Genomic DNA, 15,839 nt, shown 5'->3' with positions numbered 1-15,839 from the left:
TTATTCTGTGGTTTTAGACCTATTTTGAATGAAAACTTATGTAATATTGGGAATTCAGTAGCTTAAATTCCGTCCAGAAATTCATACAAAGTAAATTTTGTAATATCATAGGATCATTAAACCGCTTTACACTGAATATTTGTATAGTATATCACATCTAATTGTTCATTCAAAATATAAAACTTTCTCTGGTTTTAAAAAATTCGTTGATAAGTGATATTCAGCATAATTACCGGGTAGATGTTCATGCAACCACATTCATAAAAAATACTGGATAAAACATTTACTAAAGAAGTAGCGTTTTTATTGTGTTTTTTCTAAATCGAAAATGAGGTGTTATTGTAAATCTGAATCCCACTGTTTATAGACGTGAGGTATTCAATAGGGTTGCATTGTTTTATAAATATTTTCAGAATTCCAGTTCTTCGTTTTATGGCAATCGAAAAAAGATATATGACGGATCTGGGTTTTTATTTTTGTTGTTTTTTTTTTTTTTGTGTTATATAAATCCATCGGTAAATGAATTATCTTAGATTTAAGAGGATATATTTCATTGGTATTACTGAGATTCAAAATAAACAACACACACATGCTCAACCTTAACATTTGAAAGACAGTACTGTTTAAACACATTGAAACACTAAAAGCCATATGATCAAAAGGGACCTAAAAATGATGTAATTCGATGAATTTGACTCTTTGTTGAAGGTCCGTATGGTCGTATAAGTGTCTATATGCCATTGTGTTTTTCTTTGTTGAAATAGTTTTTTTGTTTTTCTAGTGATTAAGATTATATTACTATGTTAATTGCTGTACCCCAATTGTTGACATTTTTACCTATAATGTATGTTTCTTTTGATCACACAAGGTTGTCAATATAATGGAATTCTATATGACTGTTATACAAGTGAGAGGTTTAGCTAGCTTTAAAACCAGGTTTAATCCACCATTTTCTACATAAAGAAATACCAGTACCAAGTCAGGAATATGACAGTTGTTTTCCATTCGTTTGATGTGTTTGAGCTTTCTCTAAAGGACTTTCCATTTTGAATTTCCCTTGGAGTTCGGTATTTTTGTTATTTCACTTTTTTCAATAGCTCTTAACGTGCATTTTATTTATACATCATTTGCTTTCAAATGTTAGAGTTTGAGTGTTCGTTATGAAGGTAAATCCAGAAGAGCGCTTATGTAGAAAAGTGTTATTTTATTCATTAAATAATCTGTGAGATTTGAAATCAAAACCTAAAAAATGCAAATGATATTTAGATATTTTTTAGAATTTGGTTAATAAAAATCATGGCTCTTACCTTATGCTATATTTTTTAAAACTGGTATAATACATCTTTTGTGTTCATTACCATTGCAAACATGAAACACTGAAGGCATATACAATAAAGAAAAGGCTAATACATTGCTCTTACCTGCTCCACAGACAGCGGGGATCACAAAGACTGCGAGTAGCACCTGAATTGATGTCATATTGAAATCGAGTTATATTGCATGTTGATGCTGCTTTAAGTATGAAATAAAAGTCAGGTGTGAACAGATGTTTCACATATTATATGCAAAAAATATCAAAATATGCTTAAGAATTAGATTAAAATATTAAAAAACCACACAGTCATGTAATTCAAATGCGAAAGTCCTTAAATGAAAAAAAAAACTATTCAGTATATTAATCGTATCGGAACATAATTTAAGTTTTTTATTTTTGAACATATCAAAATATGATAAGTAGTTTTATTTCACAACACATTAACAAAGGAAGCAATTATCAGTATGAAATTGCGTGCAATGTGCATGCAAAACATAAAATTAATCTGCAGTTTCAGAATTTATGACAATATGATTACAAAATATGCCAAATTCATTTCTACACATAACTGATGACAATTTTATTTTCATCACATTCTGTTGAACCCTTAACTGTAGTACAAAGCCATGAATAAATCAAAGCATATCTAGGCCTGAACAAAATTTACTACTCCAGGTATCTGCACAACCAGTTCACGTATAAACAATAGTAAACAAGAAGAATACTGCACATTCTGCAAAAACTTATTTCATCGGGACAAAGATGAATCATAACAATCAGGTGGGAATCTAACAAAAGTAAAATCAATGCATTTTCTAGGTTTCAGACAGTCGGCAGGAGAATATTTACAAGCCAGGTTTTATTAGTTTAAACAAACTAGTTTTAGACTCCTATTCAATTGCCATACAAGTGGGAGGACTAGTTGCTGATAAACCAAGTTTAACCCCCATTTTCTTCAAAGTTATGAATATGACATGTTTAGCTCATTTCGTGGATATAGTCGAGCGTTTTGTTTTTGTCTGTTCTAGCTGACTTTCCTGTTTTGATCAACCTTGGAATTCGGTATATTTCTTATTACGATTTTTGAACTTATGATATTTTCTGAACTGCAAAAAGGTCAATCTTTTAACAAAAAGGAATATTTTATGATGTTTTTTATTTGGATTTTTCTCATTCAATCTAACATGGGTTTATTTAATGTTAGACCATTTTTCGTTATAATGATCAAATCACCAAGCGAATTCAGTTATTGTTGATGACGAATTATCTTCGTATATTTCAATGGGTCTACTTTGTATGTCAATTGCAAAAAATGAAAACGAAGTTTTGGTTGAAATCAGCAGTATTTGTATATGTAAGAGGTAAGTAAGTATCGAACCTGTTCTGATATATTCATTTATTTTTGTGGGTACTAATTTTCGTGGAATGAGGAAAATTAATTTTATTTTCGTAGATATTTGATATCGTGGTTTTGATTAAATCTGCATACAAGACTGTGGAAATGTGTATATTGCTGGACGTATTAATGACTGGTTAACCTAGAACCACGAAATCAACGAAAATTGGTTGTCCCTCGAAAAAAAAAATGAATCTACAGTATGCAAATGTTTTTCTCTCACTTAATTGGAAACAATTTAACACTTATATATAAAACAAACAAATCAAGCATTCAAAATTTATGTTTTTAAAGATAAGAATAATGGATCGGATTATATCTTCTTTATGAATGGGGCATTCCGGTATTTCAGTGAAAGTACAATTTTTCTTGAGATAACGCAACTTTTTAATATTTTGCTCTTAATTTTTGTGACAAGGCATTCTTTCCACGAATCTTGGATGCAAGAATGGAATTCAATCCAGTTCATTTTAAAGCAAGTTCTTAATAACAAAACCTCTTTTTTGATATTTTTCTGGTATTTTTCTAAGTCTGAGGAATTTTAATTCTGTGTGAACGATACATTTTTATCATTTCTAATTTCATACGGGTAAAAGAAAATCACATACAGGGACAGCTCGAAATTCAGGAAATGATTTGCGCTAAACGAAATTGGTTAGAAGGGAAATAAATTTGGAGTTTAAAACGCTAGAAAGATACCAATAGGGGGATGGGGGTTGGAAAACCCCATAGTCGAAGAAAGTTAGTCAACAACATATCCAAAGGAAAAAAGACGATCACACAAAATAAAACGATATTCTCAACTTTTGTTTACCTTTATATGAATTAATAAAGATTATAATTTTAGGAATTGTTTTTAAAATTTTTCTATTTAATCCTTTTTTGACCAGATTGTAACCATACCGTTGTTATTCAACCGATACACTTGTATGTTAGAGGCTGAACATAAATTCGCTTATTTATAGTTTGGAAGACACCTGAATTATCTGAATTATAAATTTATTTCATTGAATATCTATAAAAAATGTCATTTTTGGCATGTATTACGATTGTGTTTTCCTGTTCTGTTTATGCCTTTGCTATTGCAATCTTGTGTATGAATTTAGTACAATGGCGTGCAGTCACCAATATTAGATATTTGACAGCATCAAATATATAAATAGGTAAACTTTTTAAAAAATTCGAGCATTCTTTGATTGTTTAATTTTTTTTTATGTTTAATATAGTTTTTTTTTGTTTTGTTACACTAATTGTCATTTCATGTTTTTGTTTTTCGCTTACAGTAATAAAAGTTTTAATGGGTATGGTTGAAATCTAGAAAAAAAATAATAAGTACTTTGAAGATTTTGGGCGATTTAAAAACAGAAGTGTATTTTTAAGATCGAATGTCGACCTCTCGTGTTCTTTGGATTTACTCAGGCAGGTTAATGCACTTTTAAAAAAATAGGCACTAATTTTTGATGATCGCATCGCAATCTAAATATGACGTCATTTTCTAAACTATTCGACACGTGATTGGCTAACACGTTTCGTCGACGTCAAGTTCGAGCTTGTCACGAACAGCTGATCGGGCACCTTGTTATGATAGAAGTCAGTGTCAACAGTCCAAACACGTTAATATAGAAGAATGTTGCTTATATTTTGAGGTAAGTCTGTTTTAAATTATTTTAGCTTTCTACTACCGAGGATCGTCGATATTCATTTCACTGATGATTGAGTCTCGATTGAGTAGTATGAATGTAGAGAAAGTCGTATTGTTTACTTAAAAAACGGGGTTATTTGTTATACGTTTCTCTGTCAACATGACGAGGGAAGTCTGTATAGACAAACTTCCTATGAATTATTTATGCAAGTAAACACTATTTAACTCGCTTATAAACAATTATATCTTCATTGACCATTGGCATTGACCAAGTTATTTTATGTCGACATTTTGCAGACTGTCCTCACTACAAAAGTCTAAAAGTCTGAAAAGACCAGTTTTTGTCTTAATTTGCATGAACTTTTACTCGACATTCTCCAAAAGTATGACTTGTGTCTTAATTTTTCTTGACAAATTCTCATTTATATTAAATTTGTATGAAATTTACTCGACATATTCTCGACATTCTGAATATAGTCTTAAGATTTCTTGACAAATTCTTGACATTTGAATACTGTCTTGTAATTTCTCGACATATTCTCGACATTCTTATTTTTTCTCAGTATGGCTTGACATATTCTGAACATTTTGAATGGTGTCTTAAATTTACTTGATAGTTCTGAGTTTTACAAATCATGACCAATATTCATGATATAACTTTAATCTTTATTACTCTTTATATGATTTACTGTTGTTTCAAGTTACACTTCTTTACAACAAAATTAAAAGTTGGGCATGTAAAGTACATGAAGTAATTGAAAATTTGGGTATATAAATATTTTTACAAATGCAAATATGGCTATGAAATCTAAAGTATAAAATAATTCAAATGTGGGTGTGTTGATATAAAACAATTTCAATGTGGGTTTTTAAATAATTACAAATTTTGATTCCTAAATCTTATAAATTAAATGATTCAAACCAATCATACTGTAAACATATTTCATTCTACATTCATAATATTCAATGTTGATATGGTAAATAATTATTATACCAAAATGTGGTTTATATAAATAGCAAATTATGATGATATACAAATCATTCATTTAACAGAAGAAAAATTTGTGTAATGTCATCTGTTGGAATATATTAAGTATTACACATGGACAGGATGTTCCCCATAAAATTTAGGTATTCCACACCCCAGAGTACACGCAACTGTCAAATAGAAGTTATTGCTTTACCTGTAATCAGCCATACAACTTATCAGTTGACCGACCATGCCACTACAATTTAAAAAGTTTGTTGATAGATGAAAATGAAAATCATCATTTTGATGAAAAAAAATTGAATTGAAATGGATTTTCTTCATCAAAATTATGAAGTTAATTATTTTAACATAAAAACAAAATGAATAATTCCCAAAGATTAAAAGAAAATTATTATCTACTCCAGGAATAATAAAAAAATGTATTTATAATGAGTCCCATCAATGATTTCTATAGAAATCATCGGTCTTATGAAATGGTTCTTAAACAGACATGCATAATATAGATCTAAACATTTTTTTCTTTTCAGAAAGGAGTTATCACAAATATTTATTTTTGATAAAAAATTATAAAATTCACCACTCAAATTTGAATAAAAAATGTTTTTGGGTTGTTCTAAAAAATGAATAAGGTTTTTGAATCAAGATGGGAACAAATTCTTTGACCTAAACGAAAGCCCCCCCCCCCCCCCCCCCCCCCCCCCCCCCCCCTCTTATTTTAGCCACACAAACCCAAAAGATGAATTGTGGGATCCAAAAGAGATACAAGACACCTATTTTAGTTAAGCAAATTTGACTGGCAGTTTAGCGAACGGCAAAAATCTAAATGCTGTTTGTCAATATCTTCGACTTATATTCCAAGTGAAAACAATTACTTCAATGTTTAATATAAATAAATCAAAATTAAACTACATGGGGACTAATATTCCAAGTGAAAACAATTACTTCAATGTTTAATAAAAATAAATCAAAATTAAACTACATTCAGGGTATACCAAAAGGGTATCTTACTATACCAAATTAATCCTTGATTCTTCAAAGTTTAGTTTAGCCATAATAAAAAGGAGTATATAAAAGCAATAGAATGTCATTAACAGTGCAGAATAAGTCTGTTCACATTTCAGGCGAAATTTATACTGTTGAGATAGTGTCAAGACATATTTAAGACTGTCAAGAATGTGTCGAGACATATTCAGACATTATTTAGAATGTCAAGAATATGTCAAGACAGATCGAGACAAAGTTAAGACAGTCAAGAATTGGTCGAGACTAATCCAGACTCTTATCAGATGATACAGGAAGTGTCGAGAAATTTTAAGACAATGTTCATACTGTCAAGACACTTGTCAAGAAAAATCACGAAACCTTATTAGACAAATTCATACTATGTCAAGAATTTTTAAAAATTATTCAGACAAATTAAGAATGTCGAGTAAAAATTCATGCAAATTCAGACAAAAACTGGTCTTTTCAGACTTTTTGACTTTTGTAGTGCCTGCCATGCACATTTAAATAGGGGCCCTTAATGGCTATCAACAATGCAACGTAAGGGATGGAATTTGTTAAAAGTCCAAGCACAATGCCCGCCAGCCCCCTCCCCCCTTTTCCCCCTCTCCTCTTAATTCGCCTCTTATGCATGTCCTGATTCGAATTTTATGTTGGAGGCAAACACTTAAACATTTTTTAAAAGATCTTTTAGGTATATTTGAGCATAAATCTTCAGATTGTGCTGATTGCACATGAAAATTATTTCCTTTCTAGGTGTTTATTCCAATGTTTAATATATTACAAAACAAACAAAAAACAAAAAATATATGCATAAATGACACTGTGCATGCAATCATACTAATGGCTTGGCAGGCACGTGAGATGTTAAGATATGTTAAAAATTAGAACTTTTATTTATTATCATGGCCATAACTGCTAAACAACTTTTCATTTATGGTTTTAAATCTGATAGTCATCATACTATCATTTTGAATCATCCCTTTTTGTGTACATTTAAATTTTGTCTTTATTCATTGGTTCTTGTTTCTTATGTTTATATAGTCATAAGATTATATAAAATGTTTATTTGTAACATTGATTCACATAAAAATTTGTATCTGAAGTCTCTGTTTCTTTGTGTAGATCTTTTCACATTTTGACAAGCATCTTTTAAAACAATTTACATCAATATTATTTATGTTTATTTACAATTTGGTGTGTATAAAATTTAGTTTGAAACCTTTCAGTAATTATTGTAACTTCTTTTGCAGATTTATTTACACCATGCACACATGAAATTGACATGTTAATGCCTAAAGACATGTAGTTTCTATAATATCAAACAATACACAATGTAAGTATTAATATTATAATGTACGAGTCTTGCTGGGGTCAGTTCTTTATTCTTTTTTTTTATACCATTTTCTCTATTCTTCATCTATTTTGCCTATTATTCTCTATTCTCTGTATTTTAACACCCCATTATTCTCTTTTATTATAGGTCCTTTTTTATTCTTTAATTTGTTATCCCTTTATTCTGCACTTTTTGCCCATAAGGATTATTATCTATTCTGTAAACACCATTCAGACCCTCATATGTTAGGTGTATATATAACTTTTCTGATGTATTGAGTTACATCCACTCAATATTGAAAAAGTCATATTAATTAAAAACACATTAGTAAAGCATTGTGATGGGTAGATATCAGTTAAAGTAAGCTGTAGTTAAAAACTTTATTGCACTTTTACAGAAAACTCATAAATCAAAAGTTCATTTCAAATCAATGTTGAACTTTTTTCCAAGTTTACTTTGAAATCCATAATGTTTTAGGAACACAAAATTTTGACTGAAGTTTTCTATTTGTATCATAACATGAATACCAATAACTTTAAAATGCCACTAAATGTTTACATAATTTTTTTCAGTTCATGTATTAAGATGACTTGGAGGCAATGATGTTATAAAAGTTTTTACAAACTGAAATTGGAAAAAGTAATCAGAGAAAAAGAGAAACCATGCCACTTGTTTTCTTTGAAGATCAACACACACACAGAAATTGTCAGACAATTTATAACCATATATTGAGATAATTTTATATCTATGCATGAAAAAAGTGAAATGAATGTTTTAAAGATAAAAGCTTGAGGACATATAACAAAACTATAACAGTGCTGAATATGAAATAACCAATGCCATGTTACATGTGACTGGTGGAATGAAGCAATTTTCAGTATGACATCAAAAGGAAGAATTACATGACTCTTCAAACTGACTCTGGAACATTGAAAACAAAGAAATAAAAGTATTAAATCAGAGGAAAGGAATGTGCACTTCTTTCTTGTAAGATCAACACATAAAAGGAAATGTTCACATCATTAATTTATTCATCATAAGGCAGTTTTTGAGATGATTTTGGATATATACATAAACAGTGAAATGAGTGAGAATTATAATTCAAACATCATATTTGGCAGGCTGGTAACTGTATGTGCTTACTGATATATATATTGTAACTCACAATATATTACATGTATATAGGAATATTCTTTGCATGTTATATGTGAATTGAAAGATGAATCAAGGAAAAAAGAATTTTCCAGTACAACATAAACATATGAAAATTAGCAGGATGATATATGTCTACATTTATTATGGATCACAGAAAACCACAAAAAAGTATTGTATGTATTGTGATAAGGATTATCAGTTTAATGAGACATATACAATGCTTTTGATATTAATTTTGAGAAAACTATTTGAAATGAATGAAAAATTATCATAATACTTTTATGATACTTTTGAAATAGACATTATGTATTTAATAATCAATTAATACTCATAATGAATTCAAGAAGTAAAGACTTTCACATGCATACACATTTATTGAATAAACAAATAGTTTCATCTCTTTTAGGAAATCTCTTATTTCATTTTTTTTCTATAACAATAGAAAATAAGTTTATTTTTACCTGCAGGACTTAGTATTAAAATTTTTCTGGTTTTAATCCTGGACCAATGCATGTACATGTTTTCAAATTTATTGATTAACTATGTTTTATACTGAAGAGTATTACAAAGTATAACGTTAGAGTTTCACCACTTTTTTTCCCCTCATGACATTCGTATGCACCGTGATTCTTTCAAGATTCATGAACACATTCAAGTATAAAATGAAAAAATTACTTTGATTTTCATCTTTAATGTGTCCATTTCTAGTCAAAAACTATCAAAATGTCGTTTATTTCTTTCCCCGCACTTTGACACCGTAAAGGGGAATAATCGATTTGAATCATTTCAGTGTTTAAATTTCGCCGTGAAAGGACTTGAGTACCATTCATTTATAAAGATTGCATTTGCGCACCCCATTAATATTTATTAATCTCTTTAAAACTTTATTGTTTATTTTTCTTGGAAAGCTCATGAATACCAAGATTGCTGTTTCTTGTTTTTTAAATGAACATTACACTTTTGAGATTGACAAGGAAGTTGGTTTTTGGTGTGGGCATGGTTGGATTGTATGGCAATTCTGTTATTTTTTTATTAGAAAAGGGCATATTTTAAGAAAGAAACAGCTGTTACAGGAAAGATAACATCCTTATCCACCAAATACAACTTTATTTTCATTCATTGGTGTAGTTTTTTGGGATGCACCGGGCTCTTGAAGTTGAAGGTTCACACGCCATCTTTGAATGTCACCCGTTACCATGGTTACCAGGTGGGGGTTCTGAGACACCAGAAATGAAAAGTTTGGATGCTATAAGGGATGATCAAAATTAGTTCTGGGTATGATAGTTTCTTGACTAAAATTCAAAATAAGTTCAAATTTGAATGATTTTTTTTTATCAATAAATAGCCTTTTTACTGTAGAACAGCTTTAACCTACCTCCGTATGTCTCGGTTAGTTTTTACCTCATTTTCGTATTACCGGTATATCCCATTCATCCCCTAAGAAAATGCATTTACCAAGTCAGGAATATGACAGTTGTTATCCATTCGTTTGATGTGTTTGAACTTTTGATTTTGTCATTTGATTGGGTACTTTCCTTTTTGAACTTTCCTCGGAGTTCAGTATTTTTGTGATTTTACTTTTTGACAAGCATCTTTTAAAACAATTTACATCAATCTTATTTATGTTTAGTTACAATTTGGTGTGTATAAATTTTAGTTTGAAACCTTTCAGTAATTATTGTAACTTCTTTTGCAGATTTATTTACACCATGCACACATGAAATTGACATGTTAATGCCTAAAGACATGTAGTTTCTATATTATCAAACAAGAGGTCTACACAATGTAAGTATTAATATTATAATGTACAAATCTTGCTGGGGGTCCTTCAGTTCTTTATTCTTTTTTTATACCATTTTCTCTATTCTTTATCTATTTTGCCCATTATTCTCTATTCTCTGTATTTTAACACCCCATTATTTTCTTTTATTATTGGTCCTTTTTTATTCTTTAATTTGTTATCCCTTTATTCTGCACTTTTTGCCCATAAGGATTATTATCTATTCTGTAAACACCATTCAGACCCTCATATGTTAGGTGTATATATAACTTTTCTGATGTATTGAGTTACATCCACTCAATATTGAAAAAGTCATATTAATTAATAACACATTAGTAAAGCATTGTGATGGGTAGATATCAGTTAAAGTAAGCTGTAGTTAAAAACTTTACTGCACTTTTACAGAAAACTCATAAATCAAAAGTTCATTTAAAATCAATGTTGAACTTTTTTCCAAGTTTACTATGAATTCCATAATGATTTAGGAACACAAAATTTTGACTGAAGTTTTCTATTTGTATCATAACATGAATACCAATAACTTTAAAATGCCACTAAATGTTTACATAATTTTTTTCAGTTCATGTATTAAGATGACTTGGAAGCAATAATGTTATAAAAGTTTTTACAAACTGAAATTGGAAAAAGTAATCAGAGAAAAAGAGAAACCACTTGTTTTCTTTGAAGATCAACACACACACAGAAATTGTCAGACAATTTATAACCATATATTGAGATAGTTTTATATCTATGCATGAAAAAAGTGAAATGAATGTTTTAAAGATAAAAGCTTGAGGACATATAACAAAACTATAACAGTGCTGAATATGAAATAACCCATGCCATGTTACATGTGACTAGTGGAATGAAGCAATTTTCAGTATGATAACAAAGGGAAGAATTACATAACTGTTCAAACTGACTCTGGAACATTGAAGACAAAGAAATAAAAGTATTAAATCAGAGGAAATGACTGTGCACTTCTTTCTTGTAAGATCAACACATAAAAGGAAATGTTCACATCATTAATTTATTTATCATAAGGCAGTTTTTGAGATGATTTTGGATATAAACATAAACAGTGAAATGATTGAGAATTATAATTCAAACATCATATTTGGCAGGCTGGTAACTGTATGTGCTTACTGATATATATATTGTAATTCACAATATATTACATGTATACAGGAATATTCTTTGCATGTTATATGTGAATTGAAATATGAATCAAGGAAAAAAGAATTTTCCAGTACAACATAAACATATGAAAATTAGCAGGATGATATATGTCTGCATTTATTATGGATCACAGAAAACCACAAAAAAGTATTGTATGTATTGTGATAAGGATTATCAGTTTAATGAGACATATACAATGCTTTTGATATTAATTTTGAGAAAACTATTTGAAATGAATGAAAAATTATCATAATATTTTTATGATACTTTTGAAATAGACATTATGTATTTAATAATCAATTAATACTCATAATGAACTCAAGAAGTAAAGACTTTCACATGCAAACAACTTTATTGAATAAACAAATAGTTTCATCTCTTTTAGGAAATCTCTTATTTTAATTTTTTTCTATAACAATAGAAAATAAGTTCTTTTTTACCTGCATGACTTAGTATTATATTTTTTCTGGTTTTAATCCTGGACCAATGCATGTACATGTTTTCAAATTTATTGATTCACAATGTTTTATACTGAAGAGACTGCAATGCATGAATGATGCATGTTCAACAAATGATCTATAGCTCTAGAAATTCTATCTTAAAGTCGATATTGTTTCTAAAAAGATCCATTTACACATGTTACAGTTTTCTGATCCATACTAGTTTCAGTGAACTACCTATTTGAAAATGTTTTTAAAAAACATTGAAAAAAAAACTTTATCAGGGCTGAGCAGATTAATATTTCTCATGAAACATGAGTTTGATAGAAGGGACTTCATACTTCCATGCACTAGTGCTGTTTAAATGTATTTTTTTCTTATCAGGAGAATCATTTTGTTTTAGAAAGACTTTATTGCCGTCAAGGATAGTTATCTTTCTATACCAATCCTCGGTCATCTTAAAGTCGTAAAAAGGCCTATGAGAATTGAAGTAAAGAAATTAACCAAGTTAATTTTACTTACAGTCGGCACATATGTGGAGTTAGAAATGAACATAAGGTAACGAAAGCTCACGATTACAAAGTATAACGTTAGAGTTTCACCACTGTTTTTCCCCTCATGACATTCGTATGCACCGTGATTCTTTCAAGATTCATGAACACATTCAAGTATAAAATGAAAAAAATAACTTTGATTTTCATCTTTAATGTGTCCATTTCTAGTCAAAAACTATCAAAATGTCGTTTATTTCTTTCCCGGCACTTTGACACCGTAAAGGGGAATAATCGATTTGAATCATTTCAGTGTTTAAATTTCGCCGTGAAAGGACTTGAGTATCATTCATTTATAAAGATTGCATTTGCGCACCCCGTTAATATTTATTAATCTCTATAAAACTTTATTATTTATTCTTGGAAAGCTCATGAATACCAAGATTGCTGTTTCTTGTTTTTTAAATGAACATTACACTTTTGAGATTGACAAGGAAGTTGTTTTTTGGTGTGGGCATGGTTGGATTGTATGGCAATTCTGTTATTTTTTTATTAGAAAAGGGCATATTTTAAGAAAGAAACAGCTGTTACAGGAAAGATAACATCCTTATGCACCAAATACAACTTTATTTTCATTCATTGGTGTAGTTTTTTGGGATGCACCGGGCTCTTGAAGTTGAAAGTTCACACGCCATCTTTGAATGTCGCCCGTTACCATGGTTACCAGGTGGGGGTTCTGAGACACCAGAAATTAAAAGTTTGGATGCTATAAGGGATGATCAAAATTAGTTCTGGGTATGATAGTTTCTTGACTAAAATTCAAAAAATTTCAAATTTTAATGATTTCTTTTATGAATAAATAGCCTTTTTACTGTAGAACAGCTTTAACCTTCCTCCGTATGTCTCGTTTAGTTTTTACCTCATTTTCGTATTACCTGTATATCCCATTCATCCCCTAATGCAATTCTCTCTTCAAATTGGTAATCTGATTTCGGTCAAAACTAGGGATAGATGACACTTTTATATTTACAAAGGTGAAGTCAGTAAAACGAACGCAACTCTTTCGTCGCACGACCACTATTAAATGGAAATGCATTTGATTTTCATTTATTTAAAAGACAAGATGATTCCAGAATCATTTTCATTATTCAAAGTACAACATGATTCCGGTACACCGGATTTAGAAATTTTTAAACTGATTTCAAGTAATTTATTTGACATTATTGGATACATTTATGAAATATTTGTTGCTTGATTTAATCTACCTTTTACGCATTTTAATGCAATAACATAGTTATGCAAAAGTATATTTTCATTTTGTAATTATTCACGACAATTTAAGTATAACAGTAAATATATTATAAGCAAGACTGTATTATACCTAAAGGTAATATAAGATTTATTTAGGTAGTACACGTATGGTAGTTATTGATGGATAAGTACTAGTACATATAATTCCATTTTCTATACTTGTATTCATTACTTTTTTTGTAATTTATCAATTAGCTTTCCAAGCATTTGTACATCTCTTTTTTACAAATAATATTAAACGTTTCTTTTTCTTCATCTGCATGAAACTTATTTTTCTCGAATTTTTACAAGTGTTTTCTTATTTATTCATGCGTAAAACAAGCACTGTTTTATATACATACATACCTTCAATTACCAGTCGGTGATATATATATATATATATATCACACATTAACTTATAATACCAGCTATAGTTCATTGTTTTTATGGAAAAAAAGGAATACATGTAACGGTCTTTTTTACCTTTTATCTGTTGCTCTGTTGATGTCAGTGATGATTAATCACCAATCTAATGAAACTAATTTAACCTCTAAGATTTCGCTATGCAAATTGTAACGATGACAAGAATATGCTTTGACAAGTAAACGAGTAAAAATAGATCTGAATTTTATTCGAATTGGAACCTATGATTTAACGAGATACCACAATGCCAAAATAGAAAATTAAAAATTCAGTTGTTTGTAAGTGCTCATCTGCGTTTTTTTTCTTCAGAGAATTAATATGAATAAACATATTTTTAGCATATCGATGCAGCACTGACGTCTAAAAAAATTATTTAAATACTTTGTCATCCTGTACATCCAAAAAACGATTTCCCACGTCGTATTTCATTCATAAAATAGGTGTATTGTATACACAACAACACTGTTTAAAAATTTTGGAATTTATTCTTGTTTAACATTAATGAATAGCATTGCTTTTGTCCATTTTTTACAAATTATATATGTCAAGACGCAATATTTGTGTATTTCTATGAAGTGTTATATAAGACTGCTCGTTTAAAATATTCTTGAATGGTAAAAAGTCAAGCAAAGTAAAAATTACCATCAATTGCTGCATCAAATATAAATCAGAGTTTGATCTTTCGGTGTTCTATTACACCATTGTCAAAAATGAGGGCAGGGTTAAGCACTTAAACATTTTTAACCCCACCACATTCAGTATATACCTGTATATACCTGTTCCAAGTCAATATCATGTAATGCAGTGATTTCGTTGGTCGCTGTTGTTCATATTTGTTTTTGTCCATTGTTTTGTACTCAATTAGGCAGTTAGATCTCTCGTTTGAATCGGTTCATATTTTTCATGCCAGGACGTTTTATAGCTTTTTATACGGTATGGGTTTTGCTCATGATTGAAGACCACACAGAGATCAAAAGATGCTTAAATCTATGTCATTTGATCTGCGGTAAATAGTTGTCTCATTGGAAATCATACCGCTTCTTCTTAACGTTCCCGTTCGTCGCGTTGTGGGAGACACAGACATACTGGGCGTCCGTCCGTCCGTCAGGTCTTGTAAGTGTACAATTCTTGCCAAATCATTATGAAATTCATATCAAAGGTTTAGATCAGCAATATATCGGACAAGATCGAAAATCAGTGACGATCAACTATTCTTAAAAAGTTATACCCTTGGAAATATTAATTATAGGGGAAATTTTAAATTGTAAAAAACAAATTAATATATTTGTTTTTGTAATTGCCCTTTGACAGATAACATACGTGCTAAGCGGTAGACATTTAAACCTTGTTCTTTTATTTTTATACAGTTTGAATTATCTACTTTCAGACATTACATTGT

The 15,839-nt window shown here is 29.6% G+C and overlaps 1 protein-coding gene across 6 annotated transcripts in view; it reads right to left on the bottom strand.

The window, feature by feature from the left end:
- The window catches only part of LOC127703780 (keratin-associated protein 21-1-like), a 53,608-nt gene that overhangs the window by 23,454 nt on the left and 14,315 nt on the right, over window positions 1-15,839 (bottom strand). For 3 of the 6 annotated variants that reach the window (XM_052207860.1, XM_052207862.1, XM_052207865.1), the window contains exon 1: window positions 1,422-1,510. The exons of the other annotated variants lie outside the window; for them this stretch is intronic. In XM_052207860.1, coding sequence (XP_052063820.1) covers window positions 1,422-1,479 — 58 coding nt within the window. In that variant the 5' untranslated portion in view covers window positions 1,480-1,510. Of the gene's footprint in view, window positions 1-1,421; window positions 1,511-15,839 lie in introns of those variants that run through there. 6 annotated transcript variants of the gene reach the window in all.

This window comes from Mytilus californianus, unplaced genomic scaffold (genome assembly GCF_021869535.1).
Source record: "Mytilus californianus isolate M0D057914Y unplaced genomic scaffold, xbMytCali1.0.p SCAF_50, whole genome shotgun sequence".
In the NCBI taxonomy this organism is placed as follows: Eukaryota; Metazoa; Mollusca; class Bivalvia; order Mytilida; family Mytilidae; genus Mytilus; species Mytilus californianus.
This window is presented reverse-complemented; position numbering and strand designations above follow the sequence as displayed.